This window comes from Chroicocephalus ridibundus, chromosome 4 (genome assembly GCF_963924245.1).
Source record: "Chroicocephalus ridibundus chromosome 4, bChrRid1.1, whole genome shotgun sequence".
In the NCBI taxonomy this organism is placed as follows: Eukaryota; Metazoa; Chordata; class Aves; order Charadriiformes; family Laridae; genus Chroicocephalus; species Chroicocephalus ridibundus.
Genome location: NC_086287.1, coordinates 77,761,517 through 77,787,992, shown reverse-complemented (window position 1 = coordinate 77,787,992; position 26,476 = coordinate 77,761,517). Strand labels below are relative to the sequence as shown.

Sequence of the window (26,476 nt, the reverse complement as noted above, 5' to 3'; positions counted from 1 at the left end):
GAGTTAGATATAATAGATGCGTTAACACTCACAGCAGCCTACAAAATAACGTATTTTCATATATTTTCTCCTTTCTGAAGGCCCAAGTACAACACTTAACAAGGTTTCTTGAGCAGTGCACAGTACATGATGACATTATAGGGATGGCGCACATAAGATTGTCTTTCACATACTGGCATCGCTAATGTATACATAAAAATCACATTGGTTTTTAAAGTGCAAAAACCATCTTACTAGTACCTGAATTGACTGTTACACTCCTAATAATTTTTAAAATGTAAAAAACAGATTTAGAAAAATGCTTTTTAAGATGTCTGATACCTTCAAGTAAAGCCAATTTGTTTTTTTTAATTTAGGGGTTTACATGTTGGAAGAGCCTATAAGCAATGCTTTTGTAACAGTGCTTAGACTTACACATCAGCCAGCTGGTATAGGCAGATCTTCAGTTTTTCTCTTTTTTTACTTTTTGGAGGTATTTGTGAGTAGCTTGATGTTTTTGACATCTGTGTGACAGCTTCTTGCATAAGAGATGAGCAGCCTGTTATACCACCCAGCTGTGTGTATTAGTCTGTACATCAAGCTGAAGAGCGGCACTTAGCCAGATCTGACAATCAAATGTGAACTAGTACTACCTATACACAAGAGTGCATTTTAATGTTGTGTGCTTTTTGCCAAGAGGCTGGTACTTGACAAAGAAATTGTCAGAATCTCTCTTCTTCCCACCTCTTTTTTCCTTTCCGCAGATATGTGTCCATATTGAAATATATGATATTTTTTCTGCAGTTTAATATGGTTTCTCTTACAGATAACAAAGCCAATCTAATGTTTTCAGTGATTTCATGTAATAAAATTGTAGCAAACTTTTTCTAATAGACAAGTGTTACTCTTTTAGAATATGCAGCAAATTAGCATGTCATTTTTTGTGAACTTAATCTGAAGTTACATTATGCTCCATTTCACCAATGGCTTCATGTCAACATACCAACAACCTGTCCCCAAAGAAAACTAGAGGCCTAGAGAAATGACGTTGCTAGTTCATAAATTTCAGTGCTGCTCTTCTCAGTCTAGTTAGGAGTCAGTGATCAGCAGAGTGTGAGTGTGGAGATGAGTAAGTGAGAGCTGCCTGCTCTTTTTTAGTTTGACTGATCTGTTAGCTATTAACCTTAAATTCTTCTACACTTCCTCATGATTTTAAGCCTCTGTCATCTTCTTTGATGCTTAAATTTGAATAAATGAAGTTCACTGTCACAGAATAAAATACACAGTAACACTCTTCATAGTTCCTTGTTTATGTGTTTGCTGTAAGCCAGGAGTTAGTTACTACATGTGCTATTTCTTCCCTTGTTTTTTAAATAGGATTGCCAGAATAGGGATTGTCTGTTTTGACCTGTATATGCAACCCAAAAAGATTATGAAAAGAGGAATTTACAGGGGGGGAAAAAAATGCTTTTTTAAATAAAGAATTCTCTTGTTTGTGGAATAATCAATTTGCAGTGACATCTACATGATGAAATATGTAGTTGTTACATATAACTTGGTTTTATGAAAGTGCTTGTGATACTCTTTTTAAACTTATTCTGTGTTTTCCTTTGTAGTACGCCCTTATTCTTTTAAAAGCTGTATCCTATTTCCATCTGGTCTTGCTCTTACAACATAAAAGTATTGAGTGAGCTGCAGCTGCAATTATTTCTTGTCATAGTGCTTATGTAATTGAAAATATTGCGATAAAAATGAGAATTTGAATCCTATTACCTGAAATATTCAAGCATTAAGGCAGAAGTAGTTTTATGATCTTTGAGTTGCTTTTTTTATTACTAAATATTTATTAGTGCACTAAGTTTGTAAAGAAACCATCCTTGCAAGCTAAAGCAAGGATGAAATAAAGGAAGCAGTGTATTAATTTTCTAGGCCAATACTTCCACCGTATCAATTTTTACACTGTTGTTAATCTGTACTTATGTTGAGCTAGTGTTGAATAAGACTGTGGGTAGATGAATGCGGATACACTTGTCATGGATTGGGATTGTTTGATTCCAAAAATCTGAAAGCATGTTTCAAGCTTCTCTTGCACTTGATAAATCTTTAGCTGCACAATTAATTGTATAATGCATACAGAAACTCTGGTTTTCTTAATAAAAACCTGGAAAATGCAATTTGGGGAAAATCAGGCTTTTATCTTAGCAAATTCTTAGTGGTCATGTTGACTGACCATTAGTGGAGATACTCTCAGTCTAAAACAGAAGTAAAAAAGGAGTTAACAAGGGAGACAGAGAAAACCTATTCTTCAGTCAGCTGGTTCTTAGTGCGCTCCCAACCTGAAACCAGATTTGTGGCTGTCTGCTGGAATGGCAGGTCTTGAGTATGACATTTTAAATATTGCCAGGTTGTACAGGCTTTGGTGTGCAGTAGGCGATGTTTTCGTTTTCATTCATACACCTATTTCATGAACCATTTTAGATTATGCCTAATGTTGAGGCTCATTGTTTTAATAAATGATATTATTGAGCCATTTAATGGAATATGAGCTTTGTACCCATTGGGTCCAGAAATCGAAGTAGAACGTAAAATGATAAAGAAACAAGCAATTAGTATTGAGAAACAAAGTAGGCATAGTTCTGAAGAACATTAGACAAAGATGGATTTTTATCAAGAATGATTATCTAAAAAAGAATTGAGAAGGAAAAATACATGTGTTGAAGCTGCCTAACCTGAATTACTGCTTTGTAAGTGGAAAAACTCCACTGATTTTTTTGCATCCCTCTATCCTTATTTCATTTTTCAGAATTGAAGGTAGTAAGGGAAATGATTGCATGTTTGTGCCTTTTTAATACAACTGGTTTTATACTTGTCTATTTTTATCTTGGTTTTTAGTCTAATTTTCTGTTTCAATTTTGCCCCTCCACAACAGAAAAAAAAGCTTCTTGAAGAACTTGGAGAGAATAGACTTCCATATGTGACACCAGCCGATGCTGATTTCCATCAGTTGGTAATGTATTTCTTTTAACTGTACTTGATTTAAACTGAAATGGCAGTTTGCACTGAACAACAAATAAATCTTTCTTCAAAGAGACACTGTGAAATCTGACATGAAAAAGGTATCCTGGTGGCTGATAACGTGCTTTCAGGTGATGCTAAATAAGACCTCTAGAATTCAGATACTCAAAATGAAGACTTTGTGAACTTCCATTTATTTGTAGGATTTTGCTCTGAGTATCAGTACCTGAATACTAGGTAACACATGTAACAATGAATCGCAGTTTCTTGTGCTTTGTTAAAATAAAGTACACATCACCGTTCTTTTAAAGTTTTTTGGTTTTTGCTTATTTTTTTTTTCCTGAGTTGTGAAGAGAACTATTCTTTATAGCTCAGGTTTGGCAAAATAGGGAAAGTATTAGCATAGAATTTTGAAATTTTTTGGCTTAATTCTACTTTCAAACAATAAGTAACCCTTAAGACTTTGCTTGCAAAACAAACTGTGGAAACTGGAATGCATGCCTCAAATGAGACAAAGTAAAAGTAAAAAGCAGGCCCAGTAGCCACATGAGTAGTAAAGCAAATGAATGTATGGAAGAGTATGAGTAGAGTATTCTGTGTCTATCTTGGATCTTTCTAGGTCAGCTACAAAACATATGGCAAGAATTGTAGGTTCAATCAGATCAAATCGGAACACGATAAGATGAAAAACATAAGAAAGAATCTCGTAGTTTGAACAGCTACAGCAAACATGCTTACACTACAGGCATGTCACCTTTCTTGTATTGACATATGGCTCAAAGATGTATATGGTAGCATAAAAATAGGTCTGACTCTTTCTTTGCAAGGATGAATTTCTCTTTTGCAGGATTCTAAGGCCAAGAAAAGTTCAGCATACACCACACTATAGAAAAGGAAAGATTTATTTATAGGTCAGGTACTGCACTGCGACTCAGAAGCATGAAGTCAAACTCCAGTTTGCCACGGGATTCCAATTGTGATACTGAGCAAACTATATACTTCCCTCACCTTTCTCGTTCATTTGGGTTATAGGATGCTTAGGGAAGGTAGGGTTTTCTCTGTATTCTTGCAGTGCTGAACATAGAGCCAAGTACGCTCTTGATTGGCATCTTTAACAGCTGTAAGGATAACAACATGACAACACATAAGTTGCTGTTAACCGTAAAAGCACTTTTGTGCATAAGGGCAAGGAGAAGTGTAGAAGAGCTTAACAGAATGATATTTATTTTTTCTTTACAAAAAAACCCAACCACAAACACATTCTTTTCAGTCTTAAACTAATGTTCAAGAAGAAGCTCCTTTCCCTTTTTGAGGCTTCCCTCCTGTTTGTTCTCTTGTTTTGTGGCTGCCAAGAGCTGCTATGCCCAGCATCTCTTTCTTTTTTCCATCTTTGTAAATCCACAGTCTCGTGAAGCTGCTATGAAAAGAGAAGATGGAGCCGGGGTTGCCCAAGTGGCATCTCATTTGCTCAGTATGAGTAACCCATAAATATAGAAGTCAATGGGAACAAGATAAGGAGTGAAATCAGACCTGTTCAGGCCTTAATAGAGTTTAGATACGTTCTTTTTGCATCATATAGAATTACACTTTTTGTGTAGTGTTTGTGTAATCGTAAGCATCACAAGCACCTTCTAAATTCTTATGGTGGTTGTGAAATGTTACTTTAATCACAGATGTAGATGTTACAAGTTCTGTGATGCTTAAATGTACTACAGATGGAGAGGAGAAGAAGGGTGAGAGCTTGAAGACAACAAATTGGCAAAATAAAATATCACGTACAGTTTAGTTTTATAGTCTGCCTTTCCTGGAGAGAGCTGCCTTACTTCTTTAAGGATACACCCCTTGTAAAGTAGTGTTCTTTGCATGTGTTGGAAAGGATAGGTAGGATTCAAGTAAAAAACTACAGTATCCTGTCAGGTATGAAAATGTACAGTCTGAACAAAACTAGGAAATTCCATCTCAAACAAAGCTTCACTAACATCCTCTTTCAATGTGTCTTGCCTGATGAAGGATTTTAGAAATGGGCCCCAAACCATTGGCTCAAAAAATGTAATGTTTAAAGCCACTAATGAAAACAAAAAAGTCTGTTAAGGCAATTCACAAATCTCTTGAAGTATAAAATATCATTTCATGATGTAAGTGGCAGTTTCTTTATCAAGGGTCTTTATTGCTGATTTCTAACTTTATTCTATCACTTGAGGCATCCTGTAGGGTGATTCTCTGTGTTGAGTACCACCATTAGAAAGGAAAGCACGAATATTACACACGTGATTTTAAATACACACATATGAAGAGTTGAGCATCAAATGTGCTTTTCTTTTATGTCCTGTAGTTGCCAGTAACGTACCTGCTTCTTTCAGAGTGAACAGTGAATTGACCTTTAAATACTTGCTGTCAGAGGTACAACACAGAGTACATGATTATTCCCCTTCTCCATCCCCCCAAAACAACAAGGTGTCCAGTGTGAACAGCATTCACCCTGTGTTCTGATGCCTTAATGCTTTCCTTATGTGGGACTCAGCAAAATGACTGGTGGGAGATTTAAAGAAGACCAAACTGTTTTCATGTGATGTGTTGGAAATATGTTTCTACTTCCTGATTTCTTCTGAGATGTGTGTGTGGTTTTTTTTTTTTAAGGTAGGATCCTAAGCATACTGTGTAAAACTTAATGATAAAATAGTTCTTAAGCATGTAATCTTAAAGCACAACCTCTGACTTTGCTGGCAATCAAATGTGGAAGACATTACTTCTGCAGTTCAGGAGGGAAATACAATGTTGTTACCTTTGTAAAAATCTGTGCGCTTCCTTTCTAGTGCGTGTTTTCAGGCATTTAGTTGCTTTACATCGTATTGTTATTTCCTTCCTTCTGTTTGTAATAATTGTTTGGAGTTTCGTGTGTGTGATTCATGTCAGAAATTCAATATACTAAATGGTTTAAAAATATGTACTAAGAACGACTCTTCAAATATGCCATAATAGCATATGTAATGTGGTAATTGTTTAATCTGACCTGAGTATGTCCAATGTAGAGACTTAAAGAAATACCGTGATACTGCTATAGAACTGTTAGAGCTTGTTCTTTTATGCGTATAATTTGCATAATGGAACAAATCATGCAGTAGTAATCTTTATATGTTCTGTCACGATTAAGTATGTTTGTGAAAGAATACTTATGATTCCCATCAACCTATACCTGCACATCTGACTGTAGCCTATAGCTGTAAATCCTTAAAATTTGCAATTACTTACTTCAGTAGTTATTCTTTATAAGGTGTTTTTCACTGTATTATTCAAAGGCTACAGGTAGACAGGACTGATTGAAACAAAGGGACATTTCAGGGCCTCTAAACAAATCGTTTCAGGCTTTTGGCAAGCTCAGGCAAATTGCATTTATCAAATTTATATTTGGTTCTTTTAATGAAAGCTGGAATCCAGTGGTCTGGTGGGGATTGTAGAGGGACCTTCAGATAGATATCTGGGACTAATTTCAAGTTTTGGTATTTAAAGTTAAGCATGTAAATACTGTTGCCAGAAACTGTTATTATCTGTAGATACTGTTACGGAGTTTTTTCCCTCTCTAGGAAGCTAGTTTTTGGAAGCCATAAGAAGGTGTGAAGAAAGGGAGTTAGCTTCACTGTAAAAATCCACAAGAAATAGTGGCAAGGTTTATAGGGAAACTAAGATTTATTATGTGTAATCATTGTCTTTAAAATAGACTTCCTTTTATATTCCCCTTTTTAGTAGAAACAAATGATCCTGTATGGCCACCTTTTCAGTGTTGTAGGATAACAACGTGTTATGATGCAAAAGTCTAACTGTTTTCATGCAGTAGAAAATGTGCATACTGCCTGGTTTATATTTTTAAAGGCACCTTTTCTGAATTTCAAAATTAATTTCCTGGAAAGCAGGTTCAAATCTGACTTGGAAGTAGCTAGTACTAGTAAAGTGGTTTTGAGTTGTGCCAGAAGGAGCCCACAGATGGGATTGTAGGTCAGTGTGATGCTTTTGTGCTGGTGGCTTTTATTTGTTTTTTAAAAGCACTTTGAACATAAATCATCATGTTAGTAAAAGTTTTGATAGATCAGGTTTGGGCATCCATGTGCTCTTGCCCCCTTGCCTAATGCCTTCTGACTTCAGTTTACCTTAACTTTTTTCCCCACAACACCATCAGTATTTACCTTTTTCCCCAGGCTAGTGACTAACTTCTGGATGAAGGAAATAGGTGTTGTGAGTCGTTCGGAGCTTCACACATGCTAATTGACACCCGATAAGCTCACTTACTAAGGGCACTAGTTTGCATCCGTTTCTTTTATTTATTTATTCATTTTAATGAAATACATAGGAACTTGGTCTATTTAAGAACTTATTCTCTAGCCTTTGTCCAGCCAAACAGTCTCGGCAGTAGTTAAAGCAGATTTATGGGCAGCCGATAAAAGGTGTGATTATACGATACTGATTTCCTTAGAAAACCAGAATAACAAAATGAAGTTATCCAAGCCTTCCTGGAGTGGGAAGCAGTATTTTGGACGCAAAGCAAGATACTGCTGTTTAGCAGCATCGTACCTTGCTGGAAGTTGTTGCCTCAACAGACAGCTGGACTCTGAACTCCAGCTGATACCAGAGCTGGTGTGGTCAGAAGATGATACAAGGAAAAAGGGTAAAAGGGTATTACGGGTGGGGAGATGGGGGGGAAAATTGGTTTGGATATTTATTCATATTTTTTCTTAATATAAAAGGGGAACTTTTATATAGAATTGGAGAGCTAATTGGCATGCATTGAGGAATATGAAAATAGAAAGGACCAACATGTCAAGGGCTATTTTGAAAATAAAGGTACAGTGCAGCAGAATGTTAGCCTTTTTTGAAAATTTACATTTTCATTATGTTATTTTTAGCCTAAAAATTGTTGTTACATATAACTATTTCAATTTGTCATGTAGCCCTCTAGAATTCTGTACATCAGAATGAGACAGAATGGTCTTTGCAACGCCATGGCATTGCCAAAAGAGGAGTCAGTTTGTTACTGCTTGATATTCCATTGTTTGTATACTTAAAGGTAGCGTTATCTACAGATTTATCAGGAAAGTTTGTATGTTCTATTGATTTCTGCCAGAATCCTCAGATCTATTTATTTAGAGATTTGACCCGGTTATAGTCTCTGGCTACAGGCCACTGCTACATATCCACAGTTGGTGCAATATATTGAAATATGAAAATAAACTAACAAATACTGGCATCTATTTCTTCACCGTATTCTAGACTCATGCTTGGTAGCTTATCAACACAGCCTTGTCTGTTCTTGAATATATGGAATACTTTTGTTCATGTAAAAAGAATAATTCTTTTGCTGTTTTTGTTTGTTTTTTTTCCTTTAGTGGAAGACCAAATATTCCAAGCTGATTTTTGGAAAATCTGATACTGTACCTGAAGAGCTACATCAAATGGTACAAGAAGGCTTTCTGACCTTGCGAAAACATGATTGTTTCTTTCAAGATCTTGTAAGGATCAAAGGAAAAGATTTTGTTACCCCAGTGTCTCGTATATTAATTGGAAACCCAGGATGCACTTACAAGTACTTGAACACAAGATTATTTACAGTTCCTTGGCCTACTGAAGGTTATGATATAAATTATTGCAGTCCTCAAATACAGGATGCTTGTAAAGCATTAATCAGACTTAATGACTACTTGCATATTGAAGCAGTCAAGGCATTGCAAGGACAAAATTCGTTTGAGACCAAAGAAACTAAAGATACTACTGTAATAGATAGGGAGCAAAATTTTGCTACTTCTCTTACGGAGAAAGGGTCCGTTTCAAAAGATCAAAGCATTTGTTGTGTACCAGAGGATGACTACATAAGTCTAAAGAACAGAACATCTTATAACTTGACTTTATTAAATTATATGGATCCCCTACAAATGCTGTACTTGAAACAAGAACCTTATTTTGGAATGGGGAGCATGGCAGTGAGCTGGCACCATGACGAGAATCTGGTTGAAAGGTCAACGGTTGCTGTGTACAGTTACAGCTGTGAAGGTGAGTGATGGGAGGCAGGAGTTGACTAGTGATATAAATATCTTAAATCCCTGAAGCTCTTTTATGTTTCCTTGTGGTACGTACATAAGCACACCTGCATGCTAGTCTAGATCTGTCATGTGTTTCTGAATACATTGTGGTACTTGTTGTGTTTAAGCCCTATCTTTATATCTACTAAAACCTGTACAAAATATACCTGTGTTTACTGCAGCTGGCTCATCAGTCATTCTGTAAGTAGATTTAAAAATTGGTACAATTAACTTCCTGACTAAGAGCCAGGAAATCAAAATCTGTCGAATACCTATTTCAGGTTAATGCGTGTGCATATTTTCTGTCCTGTAACATGTCTCACTGTAGTAGAGATCACTGTCTTTATCGTGTAATTTATCATATACAGACTTGCTTCTGCTTTATGCTGATATTACTACTCTTCTTTCTTTGGGAAGATCGTTTTAGGTTGGTTTTGTATAGAAGTATTACTGTATTTACTTGGAAGTGTGTATATATATTTCGTCTAGGTATGCTGTAGTGGTGTTTTGCAGAGGACTTGCCAACATCTCTGTACTTGGGAAGGGTGGAAGTTTTCCATTAAAAGACCTGTTGTCTGACAGGCTTTGCGAACTCTTAGTTATTTAGTGCAGTATTAGGGGGAAAAATGTGTTGTTGAAGAGTCATTAAATAATTTCACTTTTAGTTTAAAGTACCTTTCCCATCTTTATTTATAAACAGACATGAAGGCTTTTGTTTATTTTTTCCTAACAATTTTTGAACAAAGCCTTGGATTTTTTATAATGGCTTCCAGTTTTGCAAACATAAGATTAGAATTTAGACACTTGATTTGAATTTTCAAATGCTCCCTTATGTTTCTTAATTCAGAACTGATTTTTGGTCCTTCCAAAAATCCTTTGATGTTTGCTTCAAAACGTGGGAAGAATTCATGTTGACTTCGGTAGGTTTTGGCTAAAGACCGTGATGTAAAAATTATAGCTTATACTTAAATGTGCATTCTTTTCTTAGTTTTGTTATTAGTTTTGAAACTATGGGACGCTTTGTTATTTAATGTTCAGTGAAAATTATTGTATTTACATTTTCCTGGACATAAAACATCAGCTGGTTTATCAAACTGAATAGAATAGATTCCATGACCAGCAGAAATGTCATTTCGTCCATGAACTTTTTCCTGTCTTATTCACCAATGATGTTGATATTTTATGTCCAGTATATGTGTCTTTTCAGTAGTATTGTAGCTAACTTAAAATGTTATTGAAAAAATATTTAAAGAAACGTAAGCATGAACTTGCAGTAATAATGGTGTGTGTGAAGATTTATTGTAATATGCTTAAAAACTTTTTACTTTAACATAAAACTTGCTGATGGAGGGCAAAAAAATGAGTCCCTTTAAGTTCAGAGAGCTATAAATTAACAAAAAAGAAAGCTGCTATGTTTATTTATAACTTGTCACTTGGTTTTGTTTCTTCAAGTTCAGCAAGTTAGGTAAAAATTATGCTGTTTTAAAACCACTGCAAATTCTATGCAAGATTTGATCGATGAGGATAGAAATATTTGATATATTTAGACCAAAAATTATTTTGGTATCTCTATATAATTAATGTTTTTCTCACATACAAGGATTTTTCAAATACACTTATACTTAAAAGTTTGTATTTTTTCTAAAGGATTTAAAAATAGACATGAAAATTTAAAAAACCTAGGAGCTTTCCAGTGAATAAATTAATTGTACTATCACTTACATTTACAAAATAATTAAAAAGTTACTACTTCAAATTCTTGTATTTTTGCAATGATTCCAAAAGTTTTTGATCAAACTGAAGTTTGGTTATATATTGAGGGAGGGAAAAAAATCTCTTGGCAGGAGACAGTGATACTAAAACCTCAGTGTAGCTGGAGACAGTGTAAAAGACACTTTCTGGGCAGAAAATGATTTATGAAGTCAGATCCGAACTTGAACAAGGTTGAATTCCATTTGATCGCTCTTGACCATGGCTCAAGTTGGTTTAATGAACTTTAGAGAGAATTTGAGGCGTCTAGCGTGGCTCCTGAGCATCATAAGGAAATGTCCTGTCGTATACCTTTATGTGAAAACAGTTCATTCGCATCTGTCTGTATTCAGGTTCTGGTTGTCATTGTATGACCCTGAAGTGAAGCTGTATTTTTAGTTGGCCTACTTATTCAAAAATTGAAGGAAATGGAACCTGTTTATAGTTTATGAATATGGCATTGTAATTAAATACTCGTGTGTGCTGAAGTTTTCTTCCCAGTGTATACGAGAGGAGTAATTAGACTACTTGGTTTTCTAGAAATAAATAGTCTTTTTTGCTCTTCTGATTTCCTGTTTATAGCTTTCAAATGGTGGTGGTTATACACTTATCAGTGCCTATAATATTCTTTCCAGTTCCATATCACTTCAATGTGTTGGTCATTTCTGCAGTTCACAAAGACTGTCAGTATTTACTATATCTCTTACCAAGCTCTGCATAACTGTGAAGCATGAAGAAGCTCCACATTTTTTTTTTAAGATTGTTGTTAAATCTTTGTAGAATCGTACCTTGACTCCTTTTCCCATTTTCCATAATTATATTTACACTTTATGCCAGTATTTTTTACTAGTACTTATTCCATAAATTCATTTAGTACTGAGTTAGCATTGAATTCTCACTGCAGTGTATAAAGACTGTCACAGAATCGTAATAGATTACATAGTAAAAAGAGTAGAGGTAATCAGAAATATTTTGATGGAACAATTTTTCCTTAGATGATGTTGATTAGATGCATTAGTAATTTTCTCAGAGCAAACACTGATTATGTGGGAAATTCAAACGTAAATTAAGTGTGTTGATTTTTGTTACAACTTGCTTGATTCTCTTTTCTGTTAGGTCTTGTGCATTTTTTTTGTCAAGTCCCACTTCCTCAAATTCCTACTGGTGTCTCTGGTACTCCAAACACCGAGGAATCTGTGGCAGCCCCTTAGCATGGGGAAGCATGGGCTTCTGGAGCTTCATGGCTGGTACCAATCTATCCTGCCACAAATGCAGAACTCCCAGTTTTCAGGTTTTGAACAGCAGGAGCCCTAGGAGTCAAGCACTCTTACTCTGTTATGGCAGCTCTTTGTCAGACTGCTTAGAGATGCACAACTCAGGTTATATGGCTTTCTTTTTACTTTAATTTGTATTTTTATATTGTTTGGTATCCACGTATTTGATTAAATAGCATTAAAACAGATAACTACTGTAATTGAAACAACTTTATTTTCTTGTTCGCTTGTTCAGCGTTTGATGTCATAATGAAAATTTAATGCTTGAAACTTTGATCAGTATTAATTGGAGTAGAAGCAGTTTTTAATATGCCAGAAAAGAAACTTGAGAGTCAACATAAAGGTATTGGAAGAAGCTGATATTCTAATTAGTATCGCTGTTTTCTTGTTTCCAGTGTCAAACTGTTTCAAAGCAACTTCAAGTGAAGTACGTTTCTAAGAACAGAATAAGATAGATGTTTTGTTTAATGTTCATCTAAATAGTATTTGGTTTTATTTACATTAAAATAAAATGCATTACATTACAGTAGGTTAAAAGTAGTTATCAAGCGATAAGAATCGGCCCTCAAAAAAATTTGGGAAGCTTTCTTTTAATGTGTGTACTGCATGAAAGTGCATGAGTGGTAGTCATGGTGCATGTGCAGAACTGAATACGTAACGGAATGTGTGTTCAATTATACTGTCACTAACACTATTCAGAATTAATTTACTTTTCAGAATTTACCATGGAACAGGAATTCCAAATTTTGAGCAATTCAGGATTTTTAATAACACATTAGCTTACAAATATCCTATCACATGAGACCATTAAGGTAAAAACTTGTTCAGGATTTTACTATAGTAAGCTAATAACCCATTTTTATTTCCTGCTCTATTTATAAAAGTGAGTTGCAATCCAAATACTCGTGGAATGAGGACGTTTTCAAAAATTGGATTTTATCCATGAAATTTTATTAATGAACAGTTTTCCCTCAGGTCTTTAAGTTTTGTAGGAATTTTTATTGCTTAGCAGAGCACTAGTTGGTTCTAAAGATGCTCTTTGAAGTAGAGACTTGTTTCAGTTACCAACTTAAAGGAGATGGAAGATAATCTAATCACTGGAAGTGGCCATCTTTCTCTTGCCTGGATTCCCCACAGACTATGTTTGCAGTTAGATAAGTAGTTTTCTCTAGAATTCTTTACAGTATCTTGTTTGCCATCCTGCTGTTAGGCCTACTTGCTGTATAAATCTCCTGAAGTACTAAACAACTGGCTCTGTTCGCTAACAAGGTAATGTTGAAAGTTTAACAAACTTAAAGTTGCAGTAATGACTGATCTTGAAGGAGCTTTTATGCTTTCTTTTGTAAAATGCTATTTGTATTTTTCACACTGTGATGTTAGAAGTGATATTCTAGCACTAAACCTAATGACTGCTATTTAATTTCTACAGTAATTGGAAATAAAAATAATTGAGATGCACTACAGACGTATGTTTCTTCACTAGGTTAAAAAAAAAAATAATCCTGAAGCTACGAAAGTTGTTCAGAATCGAAGTCAATCTAAATTTGTAATTGACCAATAATCCTCTTTATATACTGCTTGACAGATAAAAGTAGACATTTGTACAGGGTGAGAATAATTACATTAAATGGTTTGTAATGCCAGTAATGTAGTAGAAATATTGCTTGTTGAAAGAATAGAAATGTTATGTAGAAAAATATATATGACTACTTAAGAAATGAATATGTGAGTTAAATGGTCACATCTGCAACTTGTAGATTCTGCCCAGTTGGAATTATTTTCCGAGAGAATCATAAATTTTTAATGATCTGATTACTCTTATAATAATAGATCTGAATCCTTGTTTTCTAAAAAGAAATCATAATTTGAATTAAAACTGCTATGGTATTTTGGTTTTTTTCTTTTGTGTTTTTTTTTTTAGCCATGCTCTCACTGATTTGATCAAATAAAGTCTCCCCTTCAAGAATGAAGGGATGACAGAATATTCTTTGTTCTTATTTTGTTGCTTTTGTTCTTGATATATTTGGACATGGTATTCCAAATGTGAATTGATAAGAACAATGTTGGCAAATCTTCCATTTATTGTTTTCATGAATGCCAGTTGCAAGCAAAAGTTGAAGTGTTAGTACAGTTTAATTAACCTCTTATGCTATGGCTTTTCAGAAACAAGTCAGAAGAATATCTCTGGGTAGATACTTATTCTTTCCCACCAGCAGCTGAAAAGCAAAGCATGGCCTGCTTCTTTCACTTTTTGCATATAACATATATAAATTGCTATTGAAGCCAATAATGTGTATATTTAACCACTGAACGTGTACTCAAATTCTTTTAAACTTGAAAAATCAATCTGTAAAAAAAAAAAAAAAAAAAAAGGAATTCTTTTTTTGTATCTGTAGAACAGCGGTCAGTTGGATTTAATGACAAAGTAGATGTTTACAGTTCTGGTAGTTTTTAGCAATGTGTTGGCAGTGATTCCATTGTCTAAGAAATCACATTTGATTTAAGAGTAGTACATTTAGGATATAGTTTGGCATTATAATTTGAATTGAGAACATTTAGGGTTTCAGAGTGCCAAAAAACTCTCAGACTCTTCAAGATTTTGGTGCTGATAGCAAAGAAATCTTTCAAGGCTACTTCTACTTTCTGTACTGTGGATCAGTAACCAAACTAGATCCAGGAAAACAAGTTTCATGTTGTTCTGAACCTAATCTGATAAGATCGGGTCTTAGAGCTGGAACATCTCTGAAATTTGAGCTGTTTAGTTGGAAGCATAATGTTATGGCCAATTTTCTGCAGCTACATTCTCTCTTTCATGGTTCTACCTTAATTACAGGTTTGATGAGGTGGTGTTGTTATGTTGTGGTAAGCTTGTTACCTGGTTGCACCATTTCATTTGGGATGCAAGTGTAAAGGGTTCTTGCAGGTCAAATTCTATAAATCTTTAACGAAGAGAATTCATATTTGCAGGTAGTTTTATTATATTTCCATTAAGTATTTTACATTTGACAATTTCTGTATGGTCTACTTCAAAATAAATACATGTTCTTAAGGTGCGGTGTATGTGCATGGTCCACATGATTTACTCTCAAATACCTATGGTTTAGATGCATCCAAATGTTTTCACTTAAATGGGAACTGTAATTATATCAATGAATATACAGCATTCAGTCATGCTTGAGGTGTGATATACAGAATTTAATAACATCTTCTTATGTAAAAGTTTGTCAGTGCTACCTAGAGATATACCACAAATGACAAGGTGTCTTTTTTTTTTTTTTCTTTCGCTCACTTTCAGAATAGCTTGCATTTAAAAGCTAGTAGCAGCTTGCTTCCATTTGTTACCAAAATAACATGGTAGGAGCAATCAGTTTCAATTGCTGCTGATAATTATAAGGTGCAATAATTGAGACTGTAGAGAAAAGGAGACTGTGAGCTACATTTGAACTCTGTACTTAAGCAATAAAAAATTTATCAAACTGCAAAAAATAAGTCATTTTAACGAGCACATTCCAAAGGTGCTGGATTTATGAGGAGACCCCGGGAAACTTTGATTGAAATTGCTGTCTCTGATTGTAGTTCTATATTTTATTGGTGCCATATTGTGAACAGTGCTGCTGCCAAAGTGAATGGGAAAGCAGCATAACAGAGAGAGTTAACCCAGAAAGGTTACCTCTTTTTATAATATCCATGATGTATTGCATTAAAAATGCCTTGAAAGCCATCCTATTTGCAGTTTTCAGAAAACATTTTTCTTAAATTAAGTTACGATTTATCTGAACAGGGCAGAAAATATGAAAGCCCCTTGAAGACTTTAGTATTGATTTTTCTGAGTATTTGCTAGCTCTTGTTTTCTCATTTGTGTGCTCCTTGATAGAAAGGCCTAGAGCTGCTCCTGAGCCAAAGCTTCAGCTGGATGGCAACTGCAGCAGGGGAGGGAGGGAATATGGGGACTGAATTTACAGTAGGAGTTTTAACTAAGAACTTTAGATTGGCTTTTTAAAAGATTTTGGCTCTCTTGCTTTCTGAATTTAGGCAATATTTAATTGACATAGGAAATGAAGTCAATTTATTAATCCTTAAAGGCTGCTCCCAACTAAACAAACATTGCAGTAACCATGTCAGATGGATGACTTGAATATTTTTGAAAATGTGAGTTCAAGGTCACTTTTTATGTGTGCATATTATAATAAGAGTTATAAGTTTACTTTAGTATTTTCATTCTGGAATTAAATGAAGACAAAAGTTTTAAAAATTATTAGATGAAAGCACACTTGAAATGGACAGTGAAGTGGACACACGCATTTACTGATGTTATAAGCAGTAATGAGGCGTGCTACGTAGTTGGTGATTTCTAACCGTTCACTGCTGTTCTGTGCCAACTGCTTATTAAAACTTCATCCTCCCTCTGTCAAAATGCTCTGTTACTTTAGCCATAAAACTGTTATACCATAGCTCCCAAATACCTTGTTATAAATGCTGACTGTATCTTTCAATTTATACTGCAGTGAAGTAAGCTTATGAAAATAGTTCTGAGGGATTAAGCTCTAAATACTATTTCTATGCAGTGGATTATTTTTTCCCCGAGCTCAACACATTCATGTTGCTTAATGATAAGAAAAATGTTGTGACAAATGTATTGAAGCTTTGTTGGCTCTTGCGCATGTTATCTAGCATGTTTGACTAATAATTTTGAGAAAAGAGTGACAGATACGATTCCAAGATTCAGTCAACTTTGTTTGTCTAGATTGTGTTTCGTGCCTGTTATTTCACCTTACTTTGCCTTGGTTTATGATTTGGTGAAATTGCAAGTATGTAAAAAAGTGAAATTGTTCATAAAATGCTTTGGCAGTTTATGACTTGAAATTCTTTCGGAAGTTATCTATTTTTATATCAGTGTTGCTGCATATTTTTCTTTTTATCTTCTATGCTTATAGTTTCAGTAGTGTAAAGAAAAAAAAATAATAAAATGAGTGAAGATTAACTAAAATTCCCATAAGTTTACTTGAGAACTTCAGAAAAACTTGAGTCCGTTACAGGTTTTGCCTTAATTCGCCTTTACTTTGTACTTAACGTGAAGTTTTCATCTTGGTAAAGCTGGTTGCAAAAAATTCTTGATCTCATATGGCTTTTTTTACCTATTATGTACTGAATTTGGAGATGGGGATTATACCAAAGGTAGATTATAGAAAACTTAAGCCTATTAAGGTTGTACCAATGTGGGTTATCATTAAGTCTCTATTGTTAGACCAGATTTTGTATTTTATGGTTCTCACCTTGTCTGTCATCTTTGTGGTGTTTTTTCCTCCCTCTCTTTAAAGGTTCAGCTGCGGAAGAAAGTAATGAACAAAAACTGAAGGGACGAGACCCAGCTGTTTGGCATGTAGGCTTGAAGGTTGCATGGGACATAGAGACCCCTGGATTAGCAATACCACTTCACCAAGGAGACTTCTACTTGATGCTTGGTAATTTTCAAGGGCTAAGATGATGAACTTTCTGTTGAAAAGAGAGAAAATGACACTTATTTTAATATAAATTACTATAACTTTCAGTTAGGACTTTACTTATTTAGAAAGACCTAAGATCTGGCTAGAGTATATAATAAATTCCTCCTACCTTGCCCGCTTCCAGTGTATTGTGGGGGACTTTTTTCCCTAATGTTGCTTTCACCTCACAGCTAAAAGAGGAAAATATTCTTTTTGAGCCTTTTCTGTCTGTTGTGCAGTCATAATTGCTAGTCCCAGTCAGGCTTCGGGCCATAAGCAGAATTTCCCCAGATCTTGTGAGAAGTTGAGCTGTGTCTGTCCCGTCATTGTATTTGTAGATGCGTATCCCTCTTTCTATTCTTAATGCAGTTTTACTGAGTAACTGTGAGCACCTGTGTCTGTTACGTTCAACCAAAATAATTCCTCTTCTTGGGTCTGACTTATAGACTGGTCACATATTATGTAAACTGTGACTGTAGCAGTCTTAAAGTTTTTTTGGTACCATGGTTCTTGAAGTGTCAACTGCTGTACCAATCTGTAGATTTGTTTTATTTGTCACCAGTTTTAGGCATGACATCTGTCTTCCTGCTATGCTTTTCCATATGTATATTCAAATGTACTATATTCTAGTAGTGGCATTATACTAAGATCATAATGAACAAAGCTGTCATACTCCAAGAGTGAGTCTCAATGTCTCAAGTGTAGAGGATTAAAAAAAGAAAATTAAATTGAGTTCATTTACTTGAGCAGCTGAGCTCACACACTAAGGTTTTCCCATTGAAAGAAAGAAGCAAGAACTGTGGCTAAGGTTTGTTGACACAAAATCTGTTGCTTTCTCTTTTGGCTTGTGTTTCTCTTAGTTATCATTTTTGTTTAAACATATTTAGTTATAAATCACACAACTCAAAACACCAACAACATTTCTGACATGACCATGTTTGCCTGTTCAGTGACCTTGACAGACATCGTCTTTGAAGAGTGGGAGCGCTTGCTGTGTTCCCTGTTTATGTGTTTGTGACTTGGACGGTAGACACCATGGAACACCCCTAGAATGACCTGTCGCGCTGCCAACTTATTGGACTGAACAGTCTTTTCACTGTTACCTTTCACTTTCGTCTTCCAACAAATATGAAAACAGTTTACTTACTACAAACAATACATTTGTGGGCAATCTTAAAAAAAAAAAACATATACCAGTCCCTGTTCTTATTTACCTCATCAAATCCTGCATGCTGTCATCAGTGAGGTATCATGTGTAAACGAGCTGGACTGCCTGGGCTCTTAAGCGTGTTCAGATATGAACAGATAAAGTGTTAAGATTTGAGATCCTTTGGCACAGAGGTGTGGATGTGCCTCCCTTTTCTGTATTTGTGAAGATATAGAGTAGCAGCCTGGAGGGAACCTGAGACTTTTTTTTTATATGAAAAGGAAGTTTAAGTGGCAGCTAAACATTCCTAGAAAGGGAATTACTAATCCATTTTTGTGCAATAGCAGCTTGTGTATGAAGTAAGCTTCTTATCTAATCCTTCCTGACTGGAAAGTTTGTGCATACACAGCTTTGCTGGGCAACAGATTCAGAAGGGAAGTAATAAAAGAAGGGGTCTAACTTCAGTATTTTTATTGTAAAATACTGTAGAGTGTAGTTGACTGAGTTACAAAATCAGAAGGACAATTTTTATTCCCCAATGGAATTTATAAACAGTAACTAAAATATTATCAGGGAAGCTATATGAAGGGTGGGTCAGAAAGTTAGTTTATTTAACATGTAACATCATGATCATGTTTAGATGGAAACAAAGGATATATTAAACATTCTTTTGAAGACAATGTGTAAATCACTTTCTTATTAATACTTTGTGAAGAGCAACAGATTTGAGCTCTGTAGGCCAGGTGTTTGATAATCTTTTCTGCATTTCCATAGCCTTTATATTTTTTCTCAATTACTTAAAAAAAATTTATAATGTTATACAGCGTGAGAGAGTATTTTCAAACTAGCCCTTTTATTGGGTTTTTATGTACAGCAGAGCTGCCTTTATCACTTTCACTTGAAGTAAAAGTCAATTAAGTGGATGTGTGCAGTTTCCTGTATTTTTTTTTTACTGTTCAGATTTTTTAAACTGAATTTTAAGAGGAGGCATCTTGAGGATGCCATCTAGAAGATAAAATATGAAAACGTTGTATAAAAAGTAACTGGGTAATAAAGAGGCCAATTTTACATTCATTTATCTTGTGTCTTTATGCATCGTACGTTCCAGAGCTTCATGTCAGTAAGCAGAATCTTCTTCCTGGCATCATTTTAAAAGCAGTGGCAGCAGTATGCAAGGCATCTAGGAAAAAAAAAAAAGGCATTAGAGTACTGCAGCTAGTAGGAGCTATTGATGTACAGGGACCTATTGGTAGGACTTTGTACTCTTTCTGACTACCATTGACTTGTCGAGCTCTAGCAAAAAACTGAACAACTCTGCAGGTCTGTTCTTCCAGTTGTGGAAATGGAGTACTGCTTACTGCTTTATATGAACATTGTGAAATACTGAAATGTCAAATTCAGGATGTTGCTTACAATTAAAAAGTCCGGTTCTATCAGTTCCTTTACATGTAACACCCCAACTATTTCCTAGTATTATCCACACAAATTTTAGACAAGAAATTGTGGTGATTTGATATTTCTAATAGTAATGTGCAATTATAGTAACTTGTAAATCCTGACCAATGGATATATCAAAGTAACAAAAAGATTGGGGGTGTTTTTTAGCATTTGTAGTAGACATTTAGTAATGTTTATATTCCTCCCTTCATCAGCTCTACAAAATGGTTTTGTTATTCTGGTAGAACTTTGTTAAAATGCAGTCTTAAAATATAAATGTACTCCTGCATTCTCAGCAGTCCTCTTCAGATGAAATCATAAGCCATAATTTAAATGTATGTTAGTACTAAAAATGCAGTGATCAAATCCATCCTTCAAATAAGCTATTACAATAATATAAATGTATTTTGTTTAAAGAAAACCCAACAAAATCCAAAATTACTTTCAGAAAGACAGATTTTTATTTTTTTTTCTTAAGGCTTACTTTTCCTACTATGAAGGAAAAAAGATCTGGTGAATGACTGCAAATCTGCTGCCTAAAAACTCAAATTTGAACTTTATATCACTCATGAAACGGAAACACTTTAGCTCAATTTAGAATAATATATTGGTCTGCAGAGGAAGTGCATACTGAACCCTGCTGTCTCAAGTACACAGTCAAGGAGTGTCTAATATGAAACGTGTTGGGTGCGTGCAATAAATCCAAAACGCGTGGAGGTGAGCAAAGGGCCCCATCTGCTCTGTCCTAGAGCATGCTTAACTAGGCTTGTCATGGTCTTACTATTAAATTGGAATCTTTCCCCTAATCTTTGAGTTAGACACGACCAGATTTGCAAGCAGATTTACAATTTTCTCTAATTTTCCTACCATGACTTCAAAACATACTTAACAAAAATACATTCTGGACTTTTTCAAAGGGAGATTTACTTTTCTGCAGCTGTTTCCCATAGATCAAGCTCTTGCTTGAAGGTTAGGGTTTTAAAACAGCATGAAGATGAACTTGGAATCTTATACCCCTCCCCACCCCCAGCAAATTATAGTTCAAGAAGCATCAAAAAATTATTTTCCTAACCAACCAGAAGTAGGGTGCACACATTGCAGAGGTTGGCTTGTGGTTAAAGATAACTATTTAATGGAAACACTTCCACATGTATATAGTGGCTCATTAAACTATTTCTAGATATTTAATCTGCTTCTATTTCCACAAACTAACTTGAACCCTCTTTGCTCTCTAGCATCTTGAATGTGTTGGAGCTTTTTAACCCTTTTGTTTTTTCTTGAGTCCACATTTAATCTAAATGCTATATTCCTTGATTATCAAGACTTCAAACCCCAGAAACGTGTTTGTTGTTACCAAACTTTGATACTTTGATCATGAAGTCTGGCAAATCCCAGACATCTTTTTTTTTTTTTTTTTTTAGTTTGGTCTTTTAATTTATTCTGTGTTTTGTTTGTGCACACTTTTCTTGTTTAAAAACTAAAAATATTTCTCAATTAGGGACAGATCATCCCTCTAACTTTCTGTTATGAAGGTAATTTTCCGTTGACCCATAATTTCTTGGGGAAGGAGGCATATCTTCCTGGTGCATTTTGTTGACATACCTCCAGTAAGATTAGTTTGGTTAGGTTTTCTCCTGTTGAAGCATTGTGTGCAGTTGGATACAAGTAGAATTGTAAATGGTGGAAAAGCATTTTAGTGCTTTTGAAAATTGCACTGTAATATGGTTAAAAAGAAAATTCTTTATTTGTTTATGGTAGTTAGGAAAACTAATGGCCCATGTCCGTTTCACTTTTGTAGACACTTGTGGTGTTTAGAATATCAAAGCTTTTTGCCAGTGCTTTAAACCCCACTGTACCTTCTATTTGCTTGATGAAATAGATGACAAAAAGACAACTCTCTAAAAAGTTCAGGAAGATAGAAAATGTGATATAAAACCCTGTTGCTAATTCCAAGAGCATTTTCCATTGTGGTTTGTGTTTTCCTGGGAAGTACTTTACCTAGAAGTAATAAATTTGGGGCCTTTAGTCCCTATTCCTTTCAGTGAGGACTGGCTAGTTAATTTCTTTCCTTTCTACCTTGCATTTGTTATGTCTTAATAGTCTATAGTGACATGGCTGTACAGTCATTGTTTCTCTCTGGGTGCTTCTGCTCCTCACCTCACTGGTGCTCTGATAATTAGGTAAGTAGTGGAATTACTTATGTATACATCCGTCAGTTAAGTGTGTATAATATACATATCCTTTAGACTCTTCTTTTGACAAAGGCTATATATACAAGCACGGGGCTTTCACTGTTTCTCCTGTTGGTGCCCAGGTAATTCAGCTGTCTAGAAGAAAGCATGCAGTGAGGCAGGAACAGGGACTGAGAAGAACAGCATCAGAGAGAAGACAGAGGAACTGGCAGTAGTTTCAAGCAGTGGAGAGGACCGTGCTGAAATTCTGCGCTGGGAGGGTTGTGTTTGAGAAAAGAACGGGGTGGCAGAAGTCTTGGTCAGGGGAGGGACAGAGAGATCTATGACATGAACTTGCTCCCACAATTTAAAATAGGATATGCAGCATATGAATTCCAAAATGTATCTGCTGTCTTTAAATAGCAGGAAAATCACCGAGAAGCTTGTCTGATAAGGGGATCCACATAGTGAATAATACTCTGCATCTGAAAATAGAAGGGTGCTCAGGAGTTAAAACAATAGCATTGGTTTTAGGAGCTGTTAAGCCTGCTTCTCTCACAGAATTTCCACTCAAACTTTGGCAAGTCCCTTGACCTTTCCTTACCCTTAGGTTTTTCTCTGTCAGTTAGCAACTTTACAGAGGCCTTGCATGGATAAATGTATTAAAGCACCAAGTACCTTAGACGGTTTTGTATTGTTTGGGTTTTGTAGTTTTTTTAATTTTCTTTTTCCTGCAGGTGTGAGGAATAGGGATTTGTATTAAATAAAAACTCCATTTTGTAACTGTGTTTTACACAAGGTGTGTTATCTGAAGTTTCTGTAGCTGGAGATTCTGTGTCAAATAGTTGTGTGCATTTGCAACTAATCAGATCATCTGCTAAACATTCTTACGACTTCTTAGTACTTCATCTGTAAAGTCAAAATTTGACCTCCAAATTATTCAAACAGACTTCACGTTGATACCTTTGTTTTCAAAGGTGCTTTGGCCACCTGTACACAATCATACATGTGATTAATTTCTTTTAATAAATCTTGCCTCAGCTATAGTAGCCCTATAATAGGATCTGTCCGTAAGGTGGCAGACGATTCATTGGGAAGTGGCAGGCAGAAAGTAGTAGGAATACAAGAATAAAACAATCCATTTAAAAGAAATACAGGTTTTGCCATATACGCGTATGCAGGAAGTAGGCTTATTGTTTCTTAGGTGCTCCACCTCATGCAGAAAAATGAAGTTATTTTTTCGAGTTATTTTTTCAAACACCAAGTGTCCGTTACCAACCAAGTTGTGTTCCTTTGAATGCAAACAAGCCCTTTACAATATTCGGTAGTTTGGGGGAACTGATTTAGGCATTATGCTGCCTGAAGTGCGGGTCATCATCCACATTTGTGCAGTGTCTGGTGGCACCATGGTATCCTGTTAATACAGGTAAATACGAATAGCTTTAATATGTGTGATTAGGCTTTGGTTGAGAAGATTCTCTTTGGTCAGGACAACCCTCTGGCATGTATTGGATTTCAGTTGTTTTTCTTGATTGTTTTCTACAATTACTGTTTTAAATTTGCATTACTGGTAGTGGTTTAAAATTTACAAACAAGCAAAAAGCCTGACCAGACTTCAGAAAAATAGTCTGTGCAACTGACAGCATTTTTCATAGACGTGGGAAAGCTTTGGGAGAAGAGCAGTCATGTAAGCAGAAAATTGTAGTCCAATTCTCAAAGCTTCTTTCTTAACTAGCAGTTAGTTAATTGGCATATGCATCTTGTAAGTATCCATATGGAAGGCAAGACTGTTTGAAGAAGGAGGAAGGGATTGTGTGACAGTTCTTCAAACTGTACTAAATACATGACTAAGTTGGTGTTGATAGTGATTTAAAATAAAAAGTGACTTCTCATATGCGTTGTACAGTTTACATAAGTTTTGCGGGGTTTTGGTTTTGTAATAGATACTGAAATGAGATGTCCCTGCCACGGCTGTCCTGAATTTGTGGCAAGATAAGGCCCAACTGTTTCATGCAGAAGAGGCACGATGTTGGCTCTTACTTACCTCACTACAAATTCAGGACTGTCTGACAAATAACCTGCCTGCATGCGGTTTGCCAAAGCAGGACTGATAGGTATATTCCTGCTTTTATGTTGTCATGGTTCAACTCCAGCTGGCAGCTAGAACCATGCAGCCGCTTGCTCACTGCCCCTGGTTGGGATGTGGGAGAGAATCAGAAGAGTAAAAGTGAGGAAAAACTCGTGGGTTGAGATAAAGACAATTTAATAGGTAGACTGAAAGCTGCAAATGCAAGCAAAGCAAAACAAGGAATTCATTCACTACTTCCCATTGGCAGGCAGGTGTTCAGCCACCTTCAGGAAAGCCGGGCTCCATCATGCGTAACAGTTACTTGGGAAGACAAACACATTAACTCTGAACTTTCCCCCTTTCCTCCTTCTTCCCCAGCTTCATGTCCTGGGCATGATGGCACAAGGCATGGAAGAGCCCTTTGGTCAGCTGGGGTCAGCTTTCCTGGCTGTGTCTCCTCCAAGATCTCGTGCCTGCCAGCCTACTCAGTGGTGGGACAGTGCGAGGAGCAGAAAAGGCCTTGAGAGCTTAGCACCAACCAAAACCACTGGTGCGCTATCAACACCATTCTCATCCCCAATCATAGCACTGTACCAGCTGCTAGCAAGAAAGATAACTTTATCCTAGCTGAAACCATAACATACATCCATGCGTTTTATGTGATGCATAATACTGGAAAGGCTGTGTTTTGGTTTTCCAAGCCTTATTGATCAGTGTTGTATCACATGAAACTGATGTTAGCTCTGTATGTATTGTATTTTACCTAAAACCACCAGAGTGCTATGGTAGTTTTGACATGGGTGCCTAAGGAAGGTAACAGTTTTGGTTTCACTCTAAAACCAAAATAGTAATCTGGATGTAGTATTCTGTATGTGAATAAAAGCTTTTGCTGCCAAATGGACAATGGCCAATTTAAGAGTGCTTTTTCTTTTCAATTAATATATTTTTAGAAGAAAAAGAAAAGCAGATCTTTACTGTAATCTTTTAAGACCTAAAATGTATTTTTTAAATATCCTTTGAGACATGCAATCCATGAAGCTTCAACTATTTTTGTACAATTACAGTTTTAGATGAATTATAAACTCTTAAATTAAAATTACAGGCTTTTTTCTAAGAGTCGTAAAGGATTAGAGACAGTTGGCAGCAATTTCAAGGGGGAGCTCTACAATGAAAGATTTGACAAGGGTTTGAATAAAGGTGCAAATCAAAATGTAATACTTTTAATGCTATGTTTGCTACATAAAGCACACCACAATGAATGGGCACTGAATGGGGTCGTGGAAGTGTTTAGGTTTGTTTTCTGTTGCAGTTCTTCTCAAAGTGATTATGATATTTAAATGTTGCAATGTCCAGAGATAATATTGTTCCGTGGCCCTTGCAAGGCTTGGCTCTATGCAAGGTGAAACAGATAGTATTTTATTTTCAATAATTTTACTTTTCAGAAAGTTAGCTAGTTAGAAGAGGCTTAACCGAAAAGTAAAATGACTGAAAATAAATTTCGTTTTGTTTTACCTCAAACCAGGACATTAACACTCATATCTTAATGTAGGAAATTGCTTTTTCGCGTGTTCTTTTTGTTTGTTTTGGAGTGTTCTTTCAAGCTTTTCAACTTCACCTATCTGCAAACCTTATGCAAATAGAAAATAAGCCGCCCATCAAAACTTCTCAGTGGGAATTCAGTTGTATTTCATAACACTTGTCTGCCTATTACTCATATAAATTGGGATTTTTATTGTTATTTTTTTCAAGTTTGTGATGCTATCTGCTTTCTTGTGTATGATTTTGTTAATAGTTGCTCATAAATTCCATAAAAAGAAGACACTGCTCTTACGATTAGGATAAATTCAGTCATTTTTCTGAATTCTTATTCAGACTTTAAAGTGTCAGACTTGTTGCAGGGCAAAGTAAAAGTTGTAGAGCATCTCTTTTTTTGCAGTAATAAAGAGAATACCGCTAAACCTCACACTGTTCAGTCTGCTAGTCTGTCATTATGATCAAAAGAGCATTTTCAAAAATTAGTAGGGAATTTGGGGTTTCAGGTGTTCAAATACTGATCTCTTAAAGAAGTTATATTTATGTGATGGAAGG

At 35.5% G+C, this 26,476-nt stretch overlaps 1 protein-coding gene across 3 annotated transcripts in view; it reads left to right on the top strand.

Annotated features, from left to right (window-relative positions):
• FTO (FTO alpha-ketoglutarate dependent dioxygenase) overlaps positions 1 to 26,476 on the top strand; it is a 257,550-nt gene that overhangs the window by 44,300 nt on the left and 186,774 nt on the right. For 2 of the 3 annotated variants that reach the window (XM_063334325.1, XM_063334323.1), the window contains exons 2-4: positions 2,909 to 2,986; positions 8,370 to 9,030; positions 17,401 to 17,544. In XM_063334325.1, the coding sequence (XP_063190395.1) occupies positions 8,436 to 9,030; positions 17,401 to 17,544 (739 nt within the window). In that variant the 5' untranslated portion in view covers positions 2,909 to 2,986; positions 8,370 to 8,435. The remainder of the gene's footprint in view (positions 1 to 2,908; positions 2,987 to 8,369; positions 9,031 to 17,400; positions 17,545 to 26,476) is intronic. The other variant, XM_063334324.1, reaches the window with a different exon arrangement.